Here is a 21,119-nt window from a genome sequence, read left to right on the forward strand (position 1 = left end):
ATTCTTGAGGCTGATGGACCAGACTGGCTTCCTGAGGATTGACGGGCAGACTCCCTGGACCACCTCCCCTTGTTTGTCATGCAGGAGGCTGCTTCTTGCGTAGACGCTGGTGTGATGGGTTCCTGGAGGTCAGCCTAAAGCTTATTTCTCTCTCGCCTGCCGTGTTATGACGATGAACACGATTCAGTGATAAAGAGGCTCCGGCTTCACAGTCTCAGCTCCGTGCCCGTGGCCAGTCGGTCGGGGGTGGCTGAGGCCACCCCGTTTGGTGGAAGAGCAACATTCACGCCCTGAAGGGCGCGCCTGACTTTGCCCTCCTTCCTGGAAAGCTCCAGCCTGTTTTGTCTGGGAGCCCAGGCCCAATTCTTGGCCTCGGAGGCTGTTGCCACCATCAAAGCTGGCTCTGTCACCCTGAGGCAATGACCCCGTCAGAGCTGGCCCGCTTCCCTGTTTGGTCTTGAGTCTTTCTACCTTTGTTGTGCGTCTTGGTGGGCTCTGGTGCCCCAGCTCTTTTTCAAGCCTCCTTCCTCCAGTGCCCTCCAGCCCAGCCCACTCTGAGGTGACGGGAAACCTCCTGCTGCTTCTGTGGGCCAAGGAGGGGAGGGGGACTGGGGGCTGCGTTAGTGAGGAGGCAGAGCCAGCTGGGTGCCGAGCCTCTGCTCCGTTTGCATGCTGTCCGCCGAGGCCGGCAAGGTGATCCCCAGAAGACCTGTGGAGCACCCCACGCCTCCCGCCCGAGCCCCGCCTCTGAGGCCCCTGATGTGGTGGTGCCCTTCACCTCGCAAGGCCCAGCTCGGCCACTGCCTGTACTGTGTGACTTGGGGCAAGTGACGTTGCCTCAGTTTCCTTTTCTGCAGAAATGGGCATGGTACCAGCTCTCTCACAAGTGCGACATACTTCTTGTCCTGCGCCATGGGATACTGGCAGGAGGTACTCCCCAGTGCTAGCGGCAGTTATCTCTGGGATTGTAGGTGGCTTTTTTTTAAATTGAAGTGTAATTAATGTACAGTGTCGTGTGAGTTTCAGCTGTGGCACATAATGACTCAGCAGTTCTGTCTTTATACCTGCAGGCTTATGAGGCCAGTCCCCGGGGACACACAGCCAGGGGCCAGCAGGACTGCCCTGAGCACAGCTCCTCACGTTTTGGGTCTAGAGCTAGCCAGGGCACGGGGGCGGGCTGCCCGCCTGTGCGACCCCGAGGCCTGCGGTGGCCCAGCCACTTGGAGAGCCGTCTGGCATCCGGAATCGAGTCTCGGGCCTTTGGGTGCAGCACCCTGGGTTGGGGCGGGTGGCCTGACAGTATGTCCGGTCTGTGCTGGCCCTGCCAGTCGCTGGAACAGTCGGTAGCTCTGGGAGGCGAGGCTGTGGAAGAGTGTTCTGTGATCCAGAGGGCTGTTTGTGACGCCATATGGTTAAATGGCATGACAGTCACTGCAGACAATGCAGAAGCATACTGTTCAGCGAAACGACCGATCAGTGTGCACAGTTGAACCCCACTTTTATAAAGTGGGGAAGCATATACTTGCGGAGAATAAGGAGCAAATGTTTGTGGGATGCTCCCTGTGGCCCAGCTCTGTTCTAAGTCAGCGTCTTTCACACATTAACTCACCGAATGCTCACAACAGCCTGGGAGGCAGGAACTAAGAACATCTTTATTGGACGAAGGCGGAAAGTGAGGGACAGAGAGGTCACGTAAGTCCCCTGGGGTCACCCAGCTGGGAAGTGTTAAGGTGGGTATGGCCCCCACCACGGCACCCTGGAGGTGCTCCAGAATGCGTCAGGTGTACCACGTGATGATTCAGGAATCCTGGGTGATACTCCGGGCTCACCACAAGTATAGTCCCCATCTGTCACCGAACAACATTGTTACAGTGTTATTGACTGTTTTGTATTGTTATCTCCATGACTTACGTATTTTATAACTGGAAGTTTATACCTCTTTTTTTTTTTTTTTTAAGATGTTTTTTATTTGACAGAGAGAGCATAAGCAGGGAGGAGGGGCAGGCAGAGGGAGAAGCAGGCTCCCCAGGAGCAAGGAGCCTGACACGGGACTCGATCCCAGGCCCCGAGATCATGACCTGAGCTGAGGGCAGACTAAGCCACCCAGGTGCCCCAAGTTTGTACCTCTTAATCCCCTTTATTTCAAATCCCCTCCCCCCCCCCGCCCACCTCTGGCAACCACCAGTCCTCTGTATTTAAGAGTCTGTTTGTTTGTTTGTTCATTTGTTTGTTTTTTAGATTCCACATATAACTGAAATCACAGGGTATTTGTCTTCCTGTTTCCTTTGTTTCACTTAGCATAATACCTTCTAGGTCCGCTCAAGGGATTATGGGTGCTTTGTCTTCTTTGTAATATTATATTTAGAAGATGCTCTTTAATGAGTGTGTGTTGATTTTTAAAATAATAAAAAACAGCACAAAAAGTGCTGGTTGTTTTTTTTTTTTTTTTTTAGATTTTATTTATTTATTTGACAGAGAGATAGAGAGAGAGAACAAGTAGGCAGAGAGGCAGGGAGAGGGAGAAGCAGGCTCCCCGCCGAGCAGGGAGCCCGATGCGGGGCTCGATCCCAGGACCCTGGGCTTATGACCTGAGCCGAAGGCAGCTGCTTAACCAATTGAGCCACCCAGGCACCCCAAAAAGTGCTGTTGATTGAAAACATGGAGCAGTTTTCACCTCTGAGGTTTGGAACTGCCTGGAAGGTGGGGCTGGTAAGAGAGCACACGTCCCCCAAGGTTGTGGTGAAGATGGAGTGAGGAGGTAAGCCCTGCACGGTGTGTGCAGGAAGGTGGGTCGCGGAAGACGTGCTGGCTAGAGCTCCTTCCCTCTTCTCTCCCTCCTCTCGGCTCTTGACCCCAGGCTGCCCTCCTGCCGTGACTCAGCACCCATTCCTCTCTGGGCCCTCCTCCAGCGAGAGGGAGCTTGGGAGAGGTGGGGGCAGTGGCCCTGTATCACCTTCTCACCTCCTTCATCAGCAGTAGGTGGGGTTGGATCCCCATCACTTTTGAAGAGCTGAGATCTGAAGGCTCCCACATCCCTGGCCAAGTTGCACAGGTTGCCTGGGTTTTTGGTCAAGCCGTGGCGTGGTATCTTTGAGGCCAATCCTGTTGGGTTTTGGTTTTTTTATTTGCTAGCCCAGAAGGATTTGGAGGCTCAGCATTTCCCTGCTGGGCCGGGATGGCTCGCCAGGCTTCCCTTCCCCGAGGGAGAGGGTATTAAATGGCTGGCTTTGGAAGCCGTGCCCCTCCTCTGCTTTGCGCCTCACAATCTTTGCCATCCTTAAGTGTCTCTTGTTCTGAAACTTGGCTGTCTCATTTGTCGTGAGCTGAAACTTGGCCCAGTGATTATTGATAGGGAAGTGGTTTCTCTCCACTTGGCAGGACTCAGTAGCTGCATATATCCTGCCTAGTCAAAGGCTTTGGCTTCTCCGAGCTAGAGAGGAGACTGCGTTCAAAACCAGAGACCAGCGAGATTCAGGAATATAAATATATTGAGGAGAAAATGGACTTCTTGTCACTTTCCTTTCTGTCCTTATGTGGAGGGCATCATTTCTTTCTGTTTGCACACAGATACGAACACCAGTTCATCCACCCATTATTTTAAAATACTTGGTGTATCCTGTGGCTGAACATAATAATAGTAGATAATATTGGTGAACAAGGTAAACATGCTCTGAGGCTTTTGAAAATCAAAAACTCACAGTCCTAAGCGAGGACTGTAACAGCCAGTAGTTGACTGATTAACCCACGGTGGCTTCCAAACTTTCTCCTGTGTCTCTGGAATTGTCCACCTGGCTATCAGAAAACGACAGCCTGGTTCCTTGCTTTCCTGAAGGGCACTTAGCTGGTAAGGCGTAGAGTAGGAATTTGAACCTAGGTCCTGTGCTGTTTCCATTCTACAAATCACTTGGTGGAAATTTGCCCATTTCTAGGTTGGACAAGGTGGGGACATGGGTGAGATGCAGTAGGTTAGGTACCTGTAGAAATAACTCTCGGCTATAGTGTTGAGGGAAGGAGAGAGTCTGGTGTCCGTAGAAGTCAACAACAAGGTAGGCTCAAGTGCCTTTTGGGAAAGAAGAAGACTTAATGATTGTTTACTGCCTAGCCCTACTTTGCATTCCTTTGTTCCTCTCTCAGATCTACCTGTTCTCCCATCTGCCCATTCATGCTCCTGCTCGCTCACGCTCCCATCTGTCCATCCTCCCACACACCCGTCCTTTCATACCCCCCTCCCTTCCATTCATCCATCCACCCACTCTCCCTCCCGTTCATGTGCCCGCCCACCCATTCTCCCATCTTCCCATTTACCCCCGCTCCCATGTTCCTCTTTATCCACTGGCTGTTTTGGGCTGGGCTCGATGGGGCAGACTAAAATGAATCGGACATGGACTTAGCCTTTCAGAGCTCACAGCCAAGTTAGAGAGAGAATCTTTGAACACAAATGACTGGGGAACCAGGAGGTCTGTGGAGAAAGGCCTGATAAGGTGTGAAATAGTAGTCGGGGAGCTGGGGTTCCCAGAGCATTTCACGGAACAGGCTGTGGTTGAGTTAGACTTTGTGGGATAAGCACAGTATGGGGAAGGCGCTCCAGGTGGAGGAAAGAGCAGAAGGAAAGGCATGAAAGTAGGAAAGGAAGCAGGAGGGCACTGGCCGTAGCAGGGGGGTGTGTATGGGGGTGGTGGTGGTGGAATCCTGGAAAAGTAGACGGGGCAGGTCACCAGGGCCCCTCGTGCCAGGCCAGGGTGTCCAAGCTTTGGGTCAGGCAGCAGGGAGCCATTGACATTTGCCCAAAGAGGGTTTCTGGCTGAAGGCTGTGAGGGAAGAGCTGGGGAAGGAGGCCTGGCACACCGGGAAACTGGGTGGGAGCCCCTGGAGATGTTTCCTCTAGGGGGCTTCTGAGGGGAAAGCTGGGCCTGCGTCAAGTCCTGACGGCACTTCCTAGCTGGGTGACCTGGGACAGGGGCCTTCCTTTTCTCTTAACAGGAGCGGGCAGCAGTACTTCTGCATACCTCGTGGACCCATGCTGGATTCCGGTGGGGTGATGCTTATCCGGCCTCCAGAGACCGTACAGGAGGCCTAGGCAGGCCGCCGTCTTCCTGAGGCCCACAAGACCCAAGCCTCTGGAGGGCTGGGCTGTGGTGCTCAGGCTCCGCTCCTCAGCTGACTCATGCCTGCCAGCCCGGGGCATGGGTGGAAGTCCGAACCCAAGGCCACCTTGGCTGCCTATCCTGGCTCTATGTCTGGTGCCCTCAGAACACCCTGCCTGCCTTTATGTTGGGCCCTTCCCCTGCACGTAGCTGGTCCTGCTGTGACCTTCCAGGCCTAGATTTCCTCCCTCGGTAATAGAGTCGAAGCCTTTCCTGTGATGAGTAACAGACCTCACCGTGCAGAGAAAATGTTTTCGGGCAGGGACTCCACAGCTGTACACTGTAGGACACAGACCAAGCCCCTCCCCGGTTCCAGCGGCCTGAACCGTATTTGACACAGCCATCCGGAGTCAAGAGGATGGGGAAAATAGAAGCTTTAGCCTTGTCTACTCCACTCTTTGGCTCTGACCCACGCGCCCGGGCTGCTCATCCGACAGGCCGGCTGGGAGCCTTCCCTCACGCCTGCTGCCCAGCCAGGTTGCTAGGAGACCTCACTAGCGAGTGATCACCACCTGAGCTGCTTCTGCCCGCTCTTTGCACTTCCTTCGTTTCTTCCTAGAAAAAGAAATACATGTTTCTGAGGCTGGGTCTGGAACATGGAAGTGAGTTTTAGATGCCCCCTCACCTTTGTGAGAAAGTATTTTCTGCCAAGTGCAGCCTTATGTGCAAAGCTGCCTACTAGAACTTTCTGCAGTGATGGGAATAGTCTGTTTTCTGCTCTGTTCAGCGTGGCAGCCACGTGTGGCTCGTAGCCACCATATTGGATGGACGAGGGTGCCCATCCCTGGATATATTCAAGACAAGGTCAAGATAAAGTGGTCACTTCTGGGCACCATCCCCAGTCTGTCCTTGCTGGGACCCCTGTGGATAATTGTCAGATGTCATTGAGTGAAATTAATTTTCATAAACCACTTGTATTCCTTATGCCCTGTTTTCAGGTCCTCCTCATTTGTAGATGCCCAGAATTTCCCCAAAGTTCTGCCTTAGCTACAACTTTATTATCCTGCCTTGTTGACTGACTATTATGGCTTAATTATTTCCTCTCATTACTGTATTGTCCTCTTATTTATCATTTTAAAGGTTTGCTTAATACCTCACTAAGTTAACTCTTGTCTTACTGTTGAACATTTAGCTTATTTGCATTTTTTTGCCATCTTTATGGACTACTGTGAACATGATCCTAGTACCTTTTTTTTTTTTTTAAGATTTTATTTATTTGACAGAGAGAGACACAGTGAGAGAGGGAACACAAGCAGGGGGAGTGGGAGAGGGAGAAGCAGGCTTCCCGCTGAGCAGGGAGCCCGATGCGGGACTCGATCCCAGGACCCTGGGATCGTGACCTGAGCCGAAGGCAGAGGCTTAACCAACTGAGCCACCCAGGCGCCCGATCCTAGTACCTTTCTTTTGTTGTTGTTATTTGAATAACTTCCTGGCCTTAAATTCTTAGGAATGAGGGTTAATAGGCTTTAAAAACCTATTGCAGTTGTTGTCTTTAGAAGATGGAATCTGTTTTTGTCAGTAATGAGCATACCCATTTTACCACCTGTTTTGTTGCCAACTGGAGGTTCCCATTATTCCTTGTTTCTGGTAATTTAATAAATATGCATCTCTACTTTTTTGGAGGAAAATTCTTCCGGCAGAAGAATCCCCTGGTTTCTGTTGCCTGTGGCCCCTTAGTAACCATGTTTTCTACTTGGGTCTTTGTGTCCTGGATTATCAGTTAGGTCCTGTGAGAGGCCTCAGTGAAGGTCACTTGGTAGGTCTTGGTGACCCTTTTGAAGGTGGCCCTTATTACACGTGTGTGGTGTGGTAAGGTACCTCCATGGATGTGTGATCTCTGCTGGAATACCCCCAGAGACGGCAAACTTACTTACTCTTTGGTGGCAAATGACAGAAGTCCAGAAGGGAGTTGATCGGCTCATGTAACTGAAAAGTCTAAGGGCAGACCCCGTCTTCAGGAACAGCTGGCTCCAGGTGTCCACAGGCCTCATCATCTGCCCTTCTCCATTTGTGGGCCCTGTTTCCTTTGTCAGGGCTTCATCCCCAGGCAGGCTCTCTGAAGGATTGGCCACATGGGCTATGGATTCTCCAGCCTTTCATTCTACCAGTTTAGCAACTCCAGAGAAAGAAAAAAGCCGCTTTCCTGATAACCAAAAAACCAAAAAACCCCAAACTGACCCAGAACCACCCAGATACAACCCTGTTGGCCTGCCTTGGGTCACTTGTGCAAGTGTGAACCACTGGCTATGGCTGAGAGGGCCAGGAATGAGTGGCTGGGCCTGGGCTGTGCCCTGGGACCCGGTGGGCTCAGCTGCTTATGAACCCCTGGCACCAAGAGGGAGAGCAGTTGCCAAGGGAAAGGAGAGTTGTGAATCTGCAAGGGGGATAAGGCAGCTGTCCCAGATCGGACCTTGGTCACTGCCTTCACTTTTGTGGACTCTGTTTCTTCCTCTGCAGGGGAGGTCGGGGAGTTGGGGTGTGGGAGTGGTGGTTAACGTTCTTTCTGATCTGAGTTCTGTGATACCAGCTCTTTCCCTAGAGGAGGAGGGAGGGACACAGTGATCAGCCTGCAGCCAGGAGGGAAGGGGGTGGGTTGTCTCCACCAGCTGCTGCTTTGTGGTTGACTTTTAGGAAGCCCCCGGCCCCTGACTGGACTGGCCGGGGCCCCTTGGGTGGGGCAGGGCTCCCTGCTGGGAGAGTTGTCCCCACCTCCTGCAGGCTGGGCCCCGAGAGCTGCACAAGGGAAGATTGTTCCCACGGAGGTGCCCCGGCCAGTAAACACAAGTGGCCACTGTGTGTCTGCTCTCAAGGGTGTGGGCTGAGGCGTTAGTCACTGCCAGCCAGCAGTGGAGGGCTGGGTGGGGGCTCCCCCATCCTTTGCTGGACCCCAGCCTTGCTCAGCCAGTGGGAGAGACGGACGTCAGAGGCCACAGGAATCCACTTGTTCTTTATGTGACTCCTTGCCTGTCAACTCCCACAGGTGCCCCATCCACTTGGACCACCCTTAGCTTTCCAAGACCCACCCACTCTCCAAGATGCCCTCACGTCTGACCACGGAGGGAGCTTGGGCATCATTTCCTCACCCTTCTACGAGGGGGAAACTGAGGCCCACACAGCACCCTTGCAGAATTTGACCTCGAGCAAAGAGGTCAGCACATGGACGCCGAAGCCACATGGGCCTGAATTCAACTCCCAGCCCTGTTATTTACCTGCTGTGTGTCCTCGAGCAAGTGACTTCACCTCTCTGAGCATCAGTTTTCTTGTATATAAAATGAGGCTCTCAATAGTACCTCCCCAGTGTAAAAATTAATCCCAGGGATCAAACAGTGTCCTCTGTGCCCTCTCTAGGCCCTGTTGCTTCGGCTAGTTTCATTTTTAAGCTCTGCTTACAGGCACATGTCCCAGCAGCTCCAGGCCTGGTGCCTCAGTGAAGGAGGCTCGGGCGAAGCGGGGCGTGGGGCAACCTTAGCCGCCTCTGCTAGTGTTCCGAGCTTGCATCTCACTGGCTAACGTGATCCCATTATTCTCCCTGAGCCAGTCGTGTTCTGATTGACCAGGACGAGTCACACACCCACTTCTAGAGATGGAGGTGGATTCTGCTCCGTTGTATTTTGGGGACTGGGAATGTGGGCAGGTTAGCTCCACTGAAGAAAAATCAAGAAGGGTGAATTATGTCACGGGAGGGCAGTGATTCCTCCCACCAATGCTCCGTCTAGGCAGAAGCTGTCTCGTTCACTAGAAAAGTGTCTCACCTATAACGTGAGCTCAGTAAATAATGGTTGAATGAATGAATAGGGAGGGAAGAGGTGGATTCCTGGCAGTCTAGTGTGGTGAAGAGAACACTGGCCTGGGGGTCAGGAGACCACAACAGCTCACAGTCTTGGGTGGGTCCTGATACCCCTTTGAGCCTTAGTCTGCTAATCTGGGAAATGGGCATGATGGCTAACACCTGCCTTAATGGCTTAACGGTTGTTCCTACGTGGTCTTCCTTTATCTTTAGCAATGGTAGATGGAGCAGGGAACCCTGGGTACTTGCCAAGAGGGGCTGCTTGGGAAGAGATTTTGGAATTTAGGCTCTTTGAGCAAGACAGGCTTGCATTTGGATCTGCTTTTACCCCTTACTTGCTGTGTGACCTGAGGCAAATCACCGTGCCTCTCGAAATCTCAGTTTTCTCATCTGTAATTTGGGACTACTAATACTTGTCTCCAAGGGTTGGATGGAGGATGAAGTGAGAAATTCCATTTAAGGTCTGTCCTGGCACACGGTGAGTACTCAGGCAATGTTAGCTGTGTTTATCATCAGCTATTATTATTCCGTCCTCTGACATCGGGGTGAGCAGATTGCTGCCTCAACCAGGCTTTTCAAGAATTTAATTTTGGCCAAGTCACTTTAGGTGCCACGACTGTTGCCAACTAATCCCTTTCTGGCGGGCTCTGGTCTCTGTAATCTGAGCGAGGTGCTGGGCAGCGGGTGTCCCTCCGTGTTGACACTGGCGCCCAGCTGGAGGCCCAGCCCCGTGGTCAATGCTGCCTTTCAGGGTGATGGGCAAGGCAAGTTTTGTGCATCATGGAAACAGTCCCTGCCTGGGCCTCCCCCACTTCAGGGAGAAAATACTCTTTTCAGGAAACCCAGGAAGAGATGACATGCAGCCTCCTTTTACCACCTCTCAGGAGTGAAAGGTGAATGATTGCGGGGTGGGGGGGGGCGGCTTATGCCCACTCAGCTCTCCCCCATGCTGCTCTGGCTGGGGGTTAGGAGAGCATGGTCAAGGTGGTCGCTGTGCTCACCCGGCCGTAGCTCTGGCCATCCCCCTGAGCTCTCCTTTTGCAGGCCTCACCTCCTCTTCTGGGTTTGGAGAGAAGGAGCGTGAGTGTTGTGCAATGTGTAAGGGTACTTTGGTGGTCCTCTCATGGGACACTTGAAAATCAGCATTACCAGAAATGAAAGGGCGGGTACACAATCAGGTGAGAGAGAGAGAGCACGAGAGCACAAGCACCCAATGGCTGAATTCATGAGTTTCTCAGGTGTTCTCAACAAGCTATCAAGTTTAGGAGGAGTTTAGGGGAGAGACCCCCACTCAGGTAGGGCGAGTGAGCAGGTGAGTTCCAGCACCAGGACTGACCTTGGGGAATGACCCCACATGAAATTCCCTCCCCCGCACCGGGCTCCTGGGCCACATGTGGAAGCGACCATGCGGAGGAAGGGTGAGCCTGCCAAAGAGTGCAGACTTGGGAGCCCGGGTCCATGTGCATGAGATAGTAATAGCACCAACATCGTAGGGTGGTTGAGGAGATAAGTGAATTAGCACATGTTGAAGTGTAGTCCAGTGACCTTGATCAGTGGGAGACCATCGTTGTCACTGTGTGGGGGCCTGGGGACTTTGCAGCTGAGTTAACAGAAACAGTTACCTAAACAGAATAAATTTACAAATGAATATAAAAATTGCCTACTGGCATCACTCCCTTCTGGAAGGTTCCCTGGCAAGGGTCGACACCCCCTCTCGGTTCCCCTCCCCCCATAACATGCAGTCTAGTCACTGGCGGTAGAGGACCTTGAGGCCAGGGGCAGCGTTGCTGTGTCTCTGCGTGACCGACTGAGTCACCCAGGTGCCCCTGCTCAGTCTCTGCATGGAGGGTGCCCTGTGCAGGGCTGGCCTGGGAGTGCTCGTAGGTGTCTGTCGTCATCTGGTCTTAGAGGCTTCTGAGTTCTGGGGATGATAGGGAGACTCTGTTTGGTAGTGGAAAGTGCACAGAGTCTTGGAAGTGAGAGGACCCAGATTCAAATTCTGGTGCCACTACCCTAGGCCCAGCCATGTCCCCCCTCTAAGCCTGTAGAGTGGGGACACTGAGCTGCTGGGTGCTGTCGTGTCATGTGAGGCGATACGAATGCCCATTGTCCTTCCTGGGGCGCTAGGCGTGTGGGAGCAGCTGGGCCATCACCGTTTGCAGTGGGTCGGGTTGCAGAGCTGTTCTCTGAGGTGAATGGCGTGTGACGCTGTCCTCAGGAAGGCACCACAGTGGAGACCGACCAGGCTGCTCGTGGGCTCCAGGGCAGCTCGTTCCCCCCATGCTTTCCCACACATCGCGATTCAGAGGCTCCAGACCCCAGTGGCTTGCTTTTTGGGCTCGTGTTGTAGGCAAGTGTGCTCCCTTGTGCACACAGTGAGGGAGTGCTCCCCGCGGCAGCCCCGTGGCTCACGGGCCGCCTGAGGGCGTGTGGGTTCTGCTCCCTTCTCCTAGACGCCGGCTCCTCGTGCCTGCAGTCGCTTGTACCACTTACGTGGTCATTTCTCTCTTGCTCTCACTTCTTAAAATTGTGGTGAAATATGCATAACATAGAACTGACCATTTTTTGGGCGCCTGGGTGGCTCAGTTGGTTAAGCGACTGCCTTCGGCTCAGGTCATGATCCCAGGGTCCTGGGATCGAGTCCCACATCGGGCTCCCGGCTCAGCGGGGAGCCTGCTTCTCCCTCTGACCCTCTCCTCTCTCATGCTGTTTCTCTCTCGCTCGCTCTCTAATAAATAAATAAATAAAATCTAAAAAAAAAAAAGAACTGACCATTTTTCGCCATTTCTTAAGTGTACAATTTAGCGGCCTTAAGTACATTCACAATGTCCAGCCTTCCCCACTATCCGTGTCCAGAACTTTTTCATTCTCCCAAACAGAAACTCTGTCCCCATTAAACACTATCTGTCCATCCCCTCTAGTGGCTTCTGTTAGACCTTCTGTCTCTGAATTTCACTCCTGTAGGGATCTCACATAAGTGGGGGCATATGATATTTGTTCTTTTGTGACTGGCTTTTTTTCACTTAGCAAAGGGTCATCCATATTGTAGCAGGTGTCAGAATTTCCTTCCCTTTTTTTTTTTTTTTAAAGATTTTATCTTATTAGAAAGAGAGGGAGAAGCAGCTCGTCACGGGGTTCAATCCCAGGACCCTGGGATCGTGACCTGAGCTGAAGGCAGACGCTTAACCAACTGAGCCACCCAGGCGCCCCTGCATTTCCTTCCTTTTTAAGGCTGAATAATATTCCATTGAACGCGTGTACCCCTTTTCGTTTCTCCATCCACCTGCAGATGGACGTTTGGCTTGTTCGCACCTTTTGGCTTTTGTGGATAGTGCTGCTGTGAACGTGGGTGGACAGATACCTGCTCAGATCCCTGTGTTCAGTTCTTTTGCATTTATCCCCCATAGTGAAACTGCCGGGCTGTGGGAATTCTATGTTTAACCTTTTAAGAAACCCCCAAACTCTTGTCCCTGGTGAGTACACCATTCTACCTTCCCACCAGCCATGCACAAAGGTTCCAATTTTTCCACATTCTCACCAACGCTTATTTTTCATTTTTATTTATTTTTTATTTTTCAAAAGATTTTATATATTTATTTGACAGAGAGAGAGAGCACGAGAGAGTACAAGTGGGGAGTGGTAGGGAGAGGGAGAAGCAGGGCGCCTGATGTGGGGCTCAATCCCAGGACCCTGACCGAGATCACAACCCGAGTCCAAGTCAGTGCCCAACCGACTGAGCCACCCAGGTGCCCCCAGTTTTCCATTTTTTATATAAAAAGTGTCATACCAGGGTGCCCGGGTGGCTCAGTCAGTTAAGCCTCTGCCTTCGGCTCAGGTCCTGATTCCAGGGTCCTGGGATCGAGTCCCATGATGGGCTCCCTGCTCAGTGGGGAGCCTGCTTCTCCTTCTCCTACCCACCCTGCTTGTGCTCTCTCTCTGTCAAATAAATAAAATCTTTAAAAACAAAAAGTGTCGTACCACTTTATTGTTCAGTGACTTGGATCTCTTACTGAACAACAGTCTTTCCATGTTGGTATTTGTAGAGCTAAGCCATTCTTGTGTTTTTACTTATCTCATAGTATGGGTGTGCTGTACTTTAAAAAATACGGTTATTATGAAATGCCAAACGTTGTTTCTCATGCATGCCCCCTGCACTGACATACTGAGCAGCACTGGCCATTGTTAAGAACAGCGGATCTCCTGGTCCGGCCTCACTGTTCCCATGCGGACCCCCGGGCTCTGCTGGCCCACTCCTGTGGGCCTCTCCTAGCTGGCTTCCTGGGCTCCGTTTCCTGCCAGGCAGTCCTCGTTGACCTTCTTTGTCTCCACTTTGCAGGCCAAGAACAAGGAGACAGGTGCTTTGGCTGCCGCCAAGGTAATTGAGACCAAGAGTGAGGAGGAGCTTGAGGACTACACAGTGGAGATCGACATCCTGGCCACCTGTGACCACCCCTACATTGTGAAGCTCCTGGGAGCCTACTACTATGACGGGAAGCTGTGGGTAAGGGCCGCCTACTGCCCCCTCTGGGTCCTTGTGGCCTGGCAGGCTGAACTAGCCTGGTTCAGAGGTCCTCAGCTCTTTCTCAGTGTCTGCTTTGAGGGCAAGGGCTGGGGTGAGAAGAAAGTGAAGCAGGGGGTCTCGAGGTCCCCCATCCTTCCCTTTCTGCAGAGCCTCCCCGCTTTTGGGGGCGGGGACACTGGTTTAGAGCAGGAAGAAGTGTACAGTTCTACTGCCAGGCCTCAGATCCCAGCTCTGCCACTCACAAGTTGGAGAACCGTGGGCAAGTTCTTAAGCTCTCTGCCTCAGTTTTTCCAGCTGTAAGATGGGAGTAATAATGGTGCCTAGCTCATATGGTTATTACAAGGATTAAAGAAATTAATTCATGATCAGTGTTTAGAAGTGTACCTGGCAGGTGTGAGAGTTCAGTGACTGTGGCTCTTTTATTATTTGTAATAGTGGCATCATTATTGGCCATAGCTTCTGCATGGGGATTCTTTTCAATGGTGGCGCTAAAGAAGGGGGCCCCTTAGCAGCCCCCATTCTCCGTCAGCAGCCTTAGCGTGATGTGCACATTGCAGATGCATCTTCAAGCCCACCTTCCAAACCCAGCATCACCCCCAGCTTCTCTAGAGTAATTCCGCAGTGCCCCCGGTTTGCACAGGGCGCGTCCACCCTGCACAATGCTTGTCCAGTGGACGCTCGTCTAGTATGAATGCCTCTCAGTTTATAAAACCCAGACTTCCTAGAACATATGTGTCTCTTCAGACTATTTTTCGGCAAGTGTTTTATATGTCAAGCAACATTTTTATGTCCCCAAAACTCAGTACAACATTTGTCACAAAATCACGTGCAGGACAAGTGTCACGTGAATTATAGATGCAGTTGGGAGACTGTCAGAACCACGTGTAGATGTTTTGCAGAGGGAGCCGAGGGCCGGCAGTCCTGGGCGTCCCTGGTGGTGCTGGAGCTGGGAGAGCCGGCCCAGGTCCATGTTGCTTGCACACAGCAAGGTTAAGCATGATATGGTGGTCAGCAGGGGGGGTGTTGTAACATTTAACCCCTTATCATGGTAGTTTATTATGTGTAGAGAGAGTATTACTATGCTTTAGTTACATTTTAGGAAATTAATGGGAAGTTAGGAGTTGACAAGTAGTGCTTTATGATTTTTCCCATTTAAAATAAGGGGAGGGCGCCTGGGTGGCTCAGATGGTTAAGCCTCTGCCTTCGGCTCAGGTTATGATCCCAGAGTCTGGGGACTGAGCCCCACATCGGCTCCCTGCTCAGCGGAGAGCCTGCTTCTCCCTCTCCCGCTCCCCTTGCTCATGCTCTCTCTCTCTCTGTATCTCTCTGTCTCAAATGAATTAAAAAAAAAAAATCTTTAAAATAAGGGGAAATAGGTTCCAGGTTGGCTTTATTTTTTACTTTTGCACAGGATGCCTGATTTTTAGGAGCAGACTATTGATGCTTGATGGGGAAATCTGTGTTTCATTTGTGAAAAGAATCCTGCTATTTAAGAAAACCAAAGGAGAGTTGAGAAACCACCGTCAGAGTTGATCCTCTCATTTCCCAGAGGTGAAGGAAGCCGGTATCTGAGGGGAGCAGGCATGTGGGCCCCCCAGCCCCGCCCAGAGCTCTGTCTGCTGACCCTGCCTCCCCTTCCAGTCCTGCACAGAAGCCAACTCTCCTTCGCCTCTCTGAGAATCTCCTTGGGGAGCCTCCGGGATGTCACTGAGGGGATAAAACCACCCCCTGACTGCCAGCTGCAGATTCTAAAACCCTTCCTCATCTACTGGCTCCAGGTGCTTCAGGAGGTGGTGAGCAGGACAGGGACCCAGGCACAGAAAGGGCACGCCCTCTTGCTCATGGTCACACACCTGCACCTACGTGTTTCCTCTGTCCTGATTCATGGAGCTGCTTTTTATTATTTATTTATTTATTTATTTTTTAAAAGATTTTATTTATTTGACAGAGAGAGACACAGCGAGAGAGGGAACACAAGCAGGGGGAGTGGGAGAGGGAGAAGCAGGCTTCCCACCGAGCAGGGAGCCTGATGCAGGACTCGATCCCAGGACCCTGGGATCATGACCTGAGCCGAAGGCAGACGCTTAACGACTGAGCCACCCAGGCGCCCCTGGAGCTGCTTTTTAAAAAGCTCTCTCTTTTTAGAAATTGAACAAATATTATTTATATAGTTAACATAGAAAAATGAGAGTGTAAGGAAAAACAAAAGAAAAAAAGATTAAAACCATTCAAATATTTGTACCAGAGATAACCACATTTAGGATATATTTTTCTAGGCTTTTTTTTAAAAAAAAATATACACATATATACCCATACCCACAGGTTTTTTAAAAAGAAGAATTGATGCCATACTTACTATTTTTTACTCTTTTTATTTAAAATCTATTTTTTTTTAAATAATCTCTACACCCAGCGTGGGGCTTGAACTCACCATCCTGACATCAAGAGTGGCATGCTCTGCCAACTGAGCCAGCCAGATCCCCCATTTACTTAATTCTGTTAAGAACCACTTTTCATGGGGCGCCTGGGTGGCTCAGTCGTTGGGCGTCTGCCTTCGGCTCAGGTCATGATACCCAGGGTCCTGGGATAGACCCCATGTTGGGCTCACGGCTCGGCAGGAAGCCTGTTTCTCCCTCTCCCACTCCCCCTATTGTGTTCCCTCTCTCTCTGTGCCAAATAAATAAACAAAAATCTTTTAAAAAAAACAAACCACTTTTCATGTCAGTGGGGAAGCACCTTCATATTTGATTATTCAGTAGAATTCCATCTTCTGACTGTGCCATTCTCTATTGTTAGGCATTTACACCGCTTCCTTTTTTTTCTTTTAGAAACAAAGGTGTGATGGACCTCTTTGAATGTTTGTATGCTTGCCTGTGAACCTCTTTAGGAAAATTTTTAAGCATCTGAAGTGTCTGTTGCTAAACCAGCCTCACAGAGCCACTTTTCATATTATACAAAGGAGTTTTCCCACCTACCTGCCCACGCACGACACCTACCCAACATTCATCTGCTTATCTGTCCATCCATACAACCTTTATTGGACTGCTGATTATGTACTCATTAAGAAAAACATCTTTTATATGTCTGTCCCCATTATTGATTGTGGCCAGGTAGAAAGTTCATGACTTTCCCAGGTCCAAAGATAATACCAGCCACAGCTAACATTTACTGAGGGCTTACTGTGTTCGAGGCCTTTTAGCTGTGAGTTTTACTGGGATTATGTCATTTACTTTTCATTCTATGAGGTAGTTGCTTTTTCCCCATTTTACAGATGAAAATAAGAAACAAAGAGGTTAAGTAAGTTCCCACCCAAGGCCACGCAGCTAGAAAGTGGCAGAGTTGGAAAACCAGATAGAGAAGGACAGTTTGTAACTGGGCTGTGACTGTCATGAGGTTGTTTAAATAGATACATGAGAGTGTTCTGACCCAGAGTTGCCTGTAGGCTGGTACTTTCTTACCCAGGGCTGCTGCTGTGGCCAAAACCATTTCTCACCCTCCTCTTCTGTAGCTGCCCCTACAGCCTGCATTTGTTGTTTTATAGACTCTTAAACGTGCCATGTCCTCATTTTTGAGGATTTGAGTTTTAGACATTGTGAAATCAAGGTAGAAGGTGCTGGAACTAGGTGGGTGATGGGCAAAGGGTCTCCCGCAGAAGGGGCAGTGGTGCAGAAGCATGAAAGTTGTGGCATTTGGATAATGGGTGGTCGAGGATCAGGGCAGCACGTGGAAAGAGGAGGGCAGTAAGTAACTGGAGGCCATGTTGTGTGCAGGGCTTCCAGTGCCAAGGTGAAGAGTTTGCACTTAACATTTTATTATTTTTAAAAAAAATTTGAGAGAGAGAGAGAGCATGAGCAGGGGAGGAGGCAGAGGCAGAGGGAGAGGGAGAAGCAGACTCGCCTGCTGAGCTGGGAGCCTGCTGAGCTGGGAGCCCGATGCTCCCTGAGATGATGACCTGAGCAGACGCTTAACCGACTGAGCCACCCGGCATTCCCTGCACTTAACGTTTTAGATCAGCGGTTCTCAGAGTACCGCCCTCAGACCAGCAGCTGCAGCCCCTGGGACCTTGTGAGAAATGCTATCAGGTCCCAGCCCAGACAGACCTGCTCAATCAGAAACTCTGGGTGGGGCCCAGCAGTCTGTTGTAAGGAGCCTTCTAGGTGTCTCTGATGCTTGTTTAGCTTTGAGAACTGTTTAACGTAAGGGGGACTCAGTGGCAGTTTTCCACAGGGGAGAGACATTTTGTGTTTTAGAAAGAAGTCAGGGTTTGAGGGGGCAAGAGTGAAAGCTTCGAGGTCAACCAGAAAGCAGTAAGAAAAGGCTGTGGGGTGGGGACATTATGGGGTCAGCAAGGGCTGCCAGAGGGACATTTGAGCTGTATCTTAAAGGATGCATGGGAGTTCTCCAGAGGGATGGGAGAAGGAAGACCAGTTGGAAGAGAGAGAGACAGCATGCACAAAAGTATGGGAGAGAGAAGTCTTGTTCTGAGATACAGGGTTGGAAGGTGCACGGACTTTTTGGTGTCTCCTGCTGCGTGATGGGTCTCGGACCCAGGCCTCCCGTGTGGCTCCAGGGGCCATCTTTCCATGGTGGTGTCTTTGACAAAACCCATACTGGACCTGGGGTCTGCTCTCAGGGCTTGGGCTTTGGGATGAGAAACTGGCTCCTGCGCAACTGCTCTGGACCCTTTCCCCAGCGATGGCATCCAGGGACAGACCTTCCCCCTGATTGGGGCGGTGGACATTCACCAAACCACCCCACCTACAATCTGACAAGATGAGCTCATTTTCTTCCAGATTTTGTAATCTTAGCAAAAGTCTTTCGTAGTTTCTTAGGCCCACTTCTGCTTTTAAATATAAAATGGAGCAAGTGGGGGAAAAACAACCCAGAATATTCTAGACCAACACTGTCCAGTAGAAATGTAATGTAAGCCACATATGTGACTTAAAATTTTCTAATAGCTGTATTTAAAAAAAAAAAAAAGAAACAGGTGACGTTAATTTAAATAATACAATTTTTTTAAACCTACTATATCAAAAGTAGTATTTTGACATGTAATCAATATAAAAATTATTAATGAGATATTTTACTACATTTTTCATTGTAAGCCTTCAGCTCCAACGTGTGTTCTACACTGAGAGCACATCTCAATTCAGGAGCTAAATTTTCACCAGAAATCTATATTTAGAAGTCATAAAATTTACAGTTGACAAAGCAGATGCAAAGTTGTCTCAACATTCTTAAACGTTTCCTAGTAACGGAATTGAGTGTCGGTTTTTAAATTTAAATTAATTAAAAGTGAATGAGGTCATAAATTTAGTTCTACACTAGGCACATTTCAAGTGTGGTCGGTAGCTGCTGGATTGGACAGTACAGACGGTGCAGCTCTGGATGTAGACCCAGGGTCCAAAAATGAGTGCACGAAACCCTGGGCTGCCCTCTTGAATTTTCTTTAGTTTATAATGGCCCCTCCCCACCAATATCCCTCCCGCCCCCACCCCCAGCCCTGAGCCAGATTCTGGTCTCTGGGAAGGTCTTGCAGGGGTTGGGTCCGTTTTCCAACAGGCGTTGTGGGAGTGGGAGCGAGTGGGACGGTGGGAAATATTTAAGTCACCTCCCCGAGGAGAGCAGCCCTGGTGTATAGCATCTGCCAGTTTCTGTGGTGTAAACATTCCCACTTTGGTTAATTTCAGGCTAAAAACACCGTGTCACTTGAGAGCGCTGGAAAGAGGTTTGCAGTAGCACTCATGCCTTACCCATACGGTAGATGTAAATGACATCCAGAGTATAGATGACAGTAGAATGTGGTAAAAGAATTAGGGAAAGGATGAGTTTTGAGTGTTTGTAATCTTTGTTTTTAATAGCATTAAAAAAATATTTATAGAGTTATGTAACTTGATTTTTAATCATGGTTGTGTTTAACAGCCGGCTTACAGAAATTCCTGGAAATTTCACCATCAGTTTCCCAAGCCAGTGAACGCTAGCTAGCTCCAGCACGCCACGGGAGCCAGACCAGAGGTGTGTTGACTAAACCACAGAGCACTGCAGCTGGGTGTCACACAGCCATCTGCTCATTTGAAGATGAGACAACTGCAGACCAGAGAGGGTCTGGGATTTACCCAAGGTCACACAGCATATTAATCACAAGGCCAGACATGCAGAAGTCTTCAAGGACCGTGGATGAGAGAACCTACTCATGTTACACTGCCTTATAAAAAGCCCTTCCCTGGCTCCCCAGAATATATTCCACACCCAGGACACAGGCTCTTGTCTGTCTGCCATCTGTGGATGCTTTCCCAGATCTCTTCTCCAGTTCTTCTAAGCTGCTTGGAGGCAGCTCCTCCAGATGTTTGTTCACCTAGTGCCCTGTCCCAGGCCTGCCCTTCCGATGTCATCTGCAGTCAACAAGAGCATCACTGCCTCCATGAGGCCTTTCACTTCCCCAGACCTCTAGGTGGAATTTACCTTCTTTTCCTTTCCTCTCTGCTCCATTTGTTCTCTCTCCTACCACGTACATTTTAGTAGTTACCAGTCTTGGTGTCACCTCTGGGAGACTAGACCCTGCCTCCATTCTCAGCCAGGGCTGGTCCAGTGCAAGGGAAGGAGTGGAAGTCCAGGCTGGTCCCCTCTAGAGAGCTGAGGCTGTTTGGGGCACACCCTGCTCCGGGGAGACTGAAGTCCCACAGAGCATGTCCTGAGGCCAACTTTGGCCTTGTTTTTGAAAGAAGCAGTTTCCTAGCGAGTGGTAGCTGTAGAAAGGAGGGAAGGAATCTTCATTCCTCTAAACTTTTCCTTGTGTGGAATCAAAGGGAGGTGAGGGTGGCTGGGGTCCTGCTTTTGCACATGGTGAGGATTCTGAAGCCTCTTCGGATCCGTTCCTGACCACAGGTCTTGCTCAGGCTTTTTCCTTTGGGGTTCTGTCTTTTCAGCACAAGGGAAGATGATGGTGACACAACCTATCATGTGATGAGGATTAAGTGTGCAGGTCAGATGTGGGCAGCAGCGTCTGGCACAAAGTGGATGCTTAGTTAATGCCATTGTCCCTCTCTCCTCTCCTCTCCCAGCCCTTTATTCTCATTCCCTGGATGCCTTCCAGCTCCTTCTACCCCGAGTTTCCTGCATCTCTCTCTCTTCTGACTTCTCTGCCTTCTACTTCCTGAGGCTTTGATGTGATCATGTCCCCCCAGAACAGTAAGGAAGGTAACGTGAGGGTGGATGACAACACCAGCAGAGTGAGGAAAGGCCTTCCTGTGCACACAGCAGGCCTGGCCATCCTGTTCAGAAGTCCCTGTGCCCCCGGGTTTTCGGAAAGTTTTGCAGTGAGTTTATTTGCCCAGCAGTCCCCTTGCTGAGTACTGATCAGAGCAGTGACCCCCTGCTTGGCATGGGAGGTCTGCAGAATCACGGAGTCTTCCTGGGTTTCCTCTGGGTATGAACTAACTGTTCTCAGTGCTGAATCTCTGCAGTATTGATACGATACTCTTGCTGGACTGCCTCTTCCACTCTTCATTCATTCTGCTACCTCTATAATAGTTAACCTTTCCTTTTTTTAAAGTGGCTCACTTTCTAGAAATTGAGTACGCATATTTAAAAAGAAACTTTCATCGCACTGCCCTAAATGGAAAACTAGGACCCACTTGCCCTAAGCAGAAATAAAAGAAAATAAACC

General features: G+C 50.3%; 1 protein-coding gene across 1 annotated transcript in view; it reads left to right on the plus strand.

The window, feature by feature from the left end:
* The window catches only part of STK10 (serine/threonine kinase 10), a 119,894-nt gene that overhangs the window by 11,634 nt on the left and 87,141 nt on the right, over nucleotides 1-21,119 (plus strand). The window contains exon 2 of the mRNA XM_021698333.1: nucleotides 13,268-13,432. Coding sequence (XP_021554008.1) covers nucleotides 13,268-13,432 — 165 coding nt within the window. The remainder of the gene's footprint in view (nucleotides 1-13,267; nucleotides 13,433-21,119) is intronic.

This window comes from Neomonachus schauinslandi, chromosome 7, assembly GCF_002201575.2.
Source record: "Neomonachus schauinslandi chromosome 7, ASM220157v2, whole genome shotgun sequence".
Taxonomy (NCBI): domain Eukaryota; kingdom Metazoa; phylum Chordata; class Mammalia; order Carnivora; family Phocidae; genus Neomonachus; species Neomonachus schauinslandi.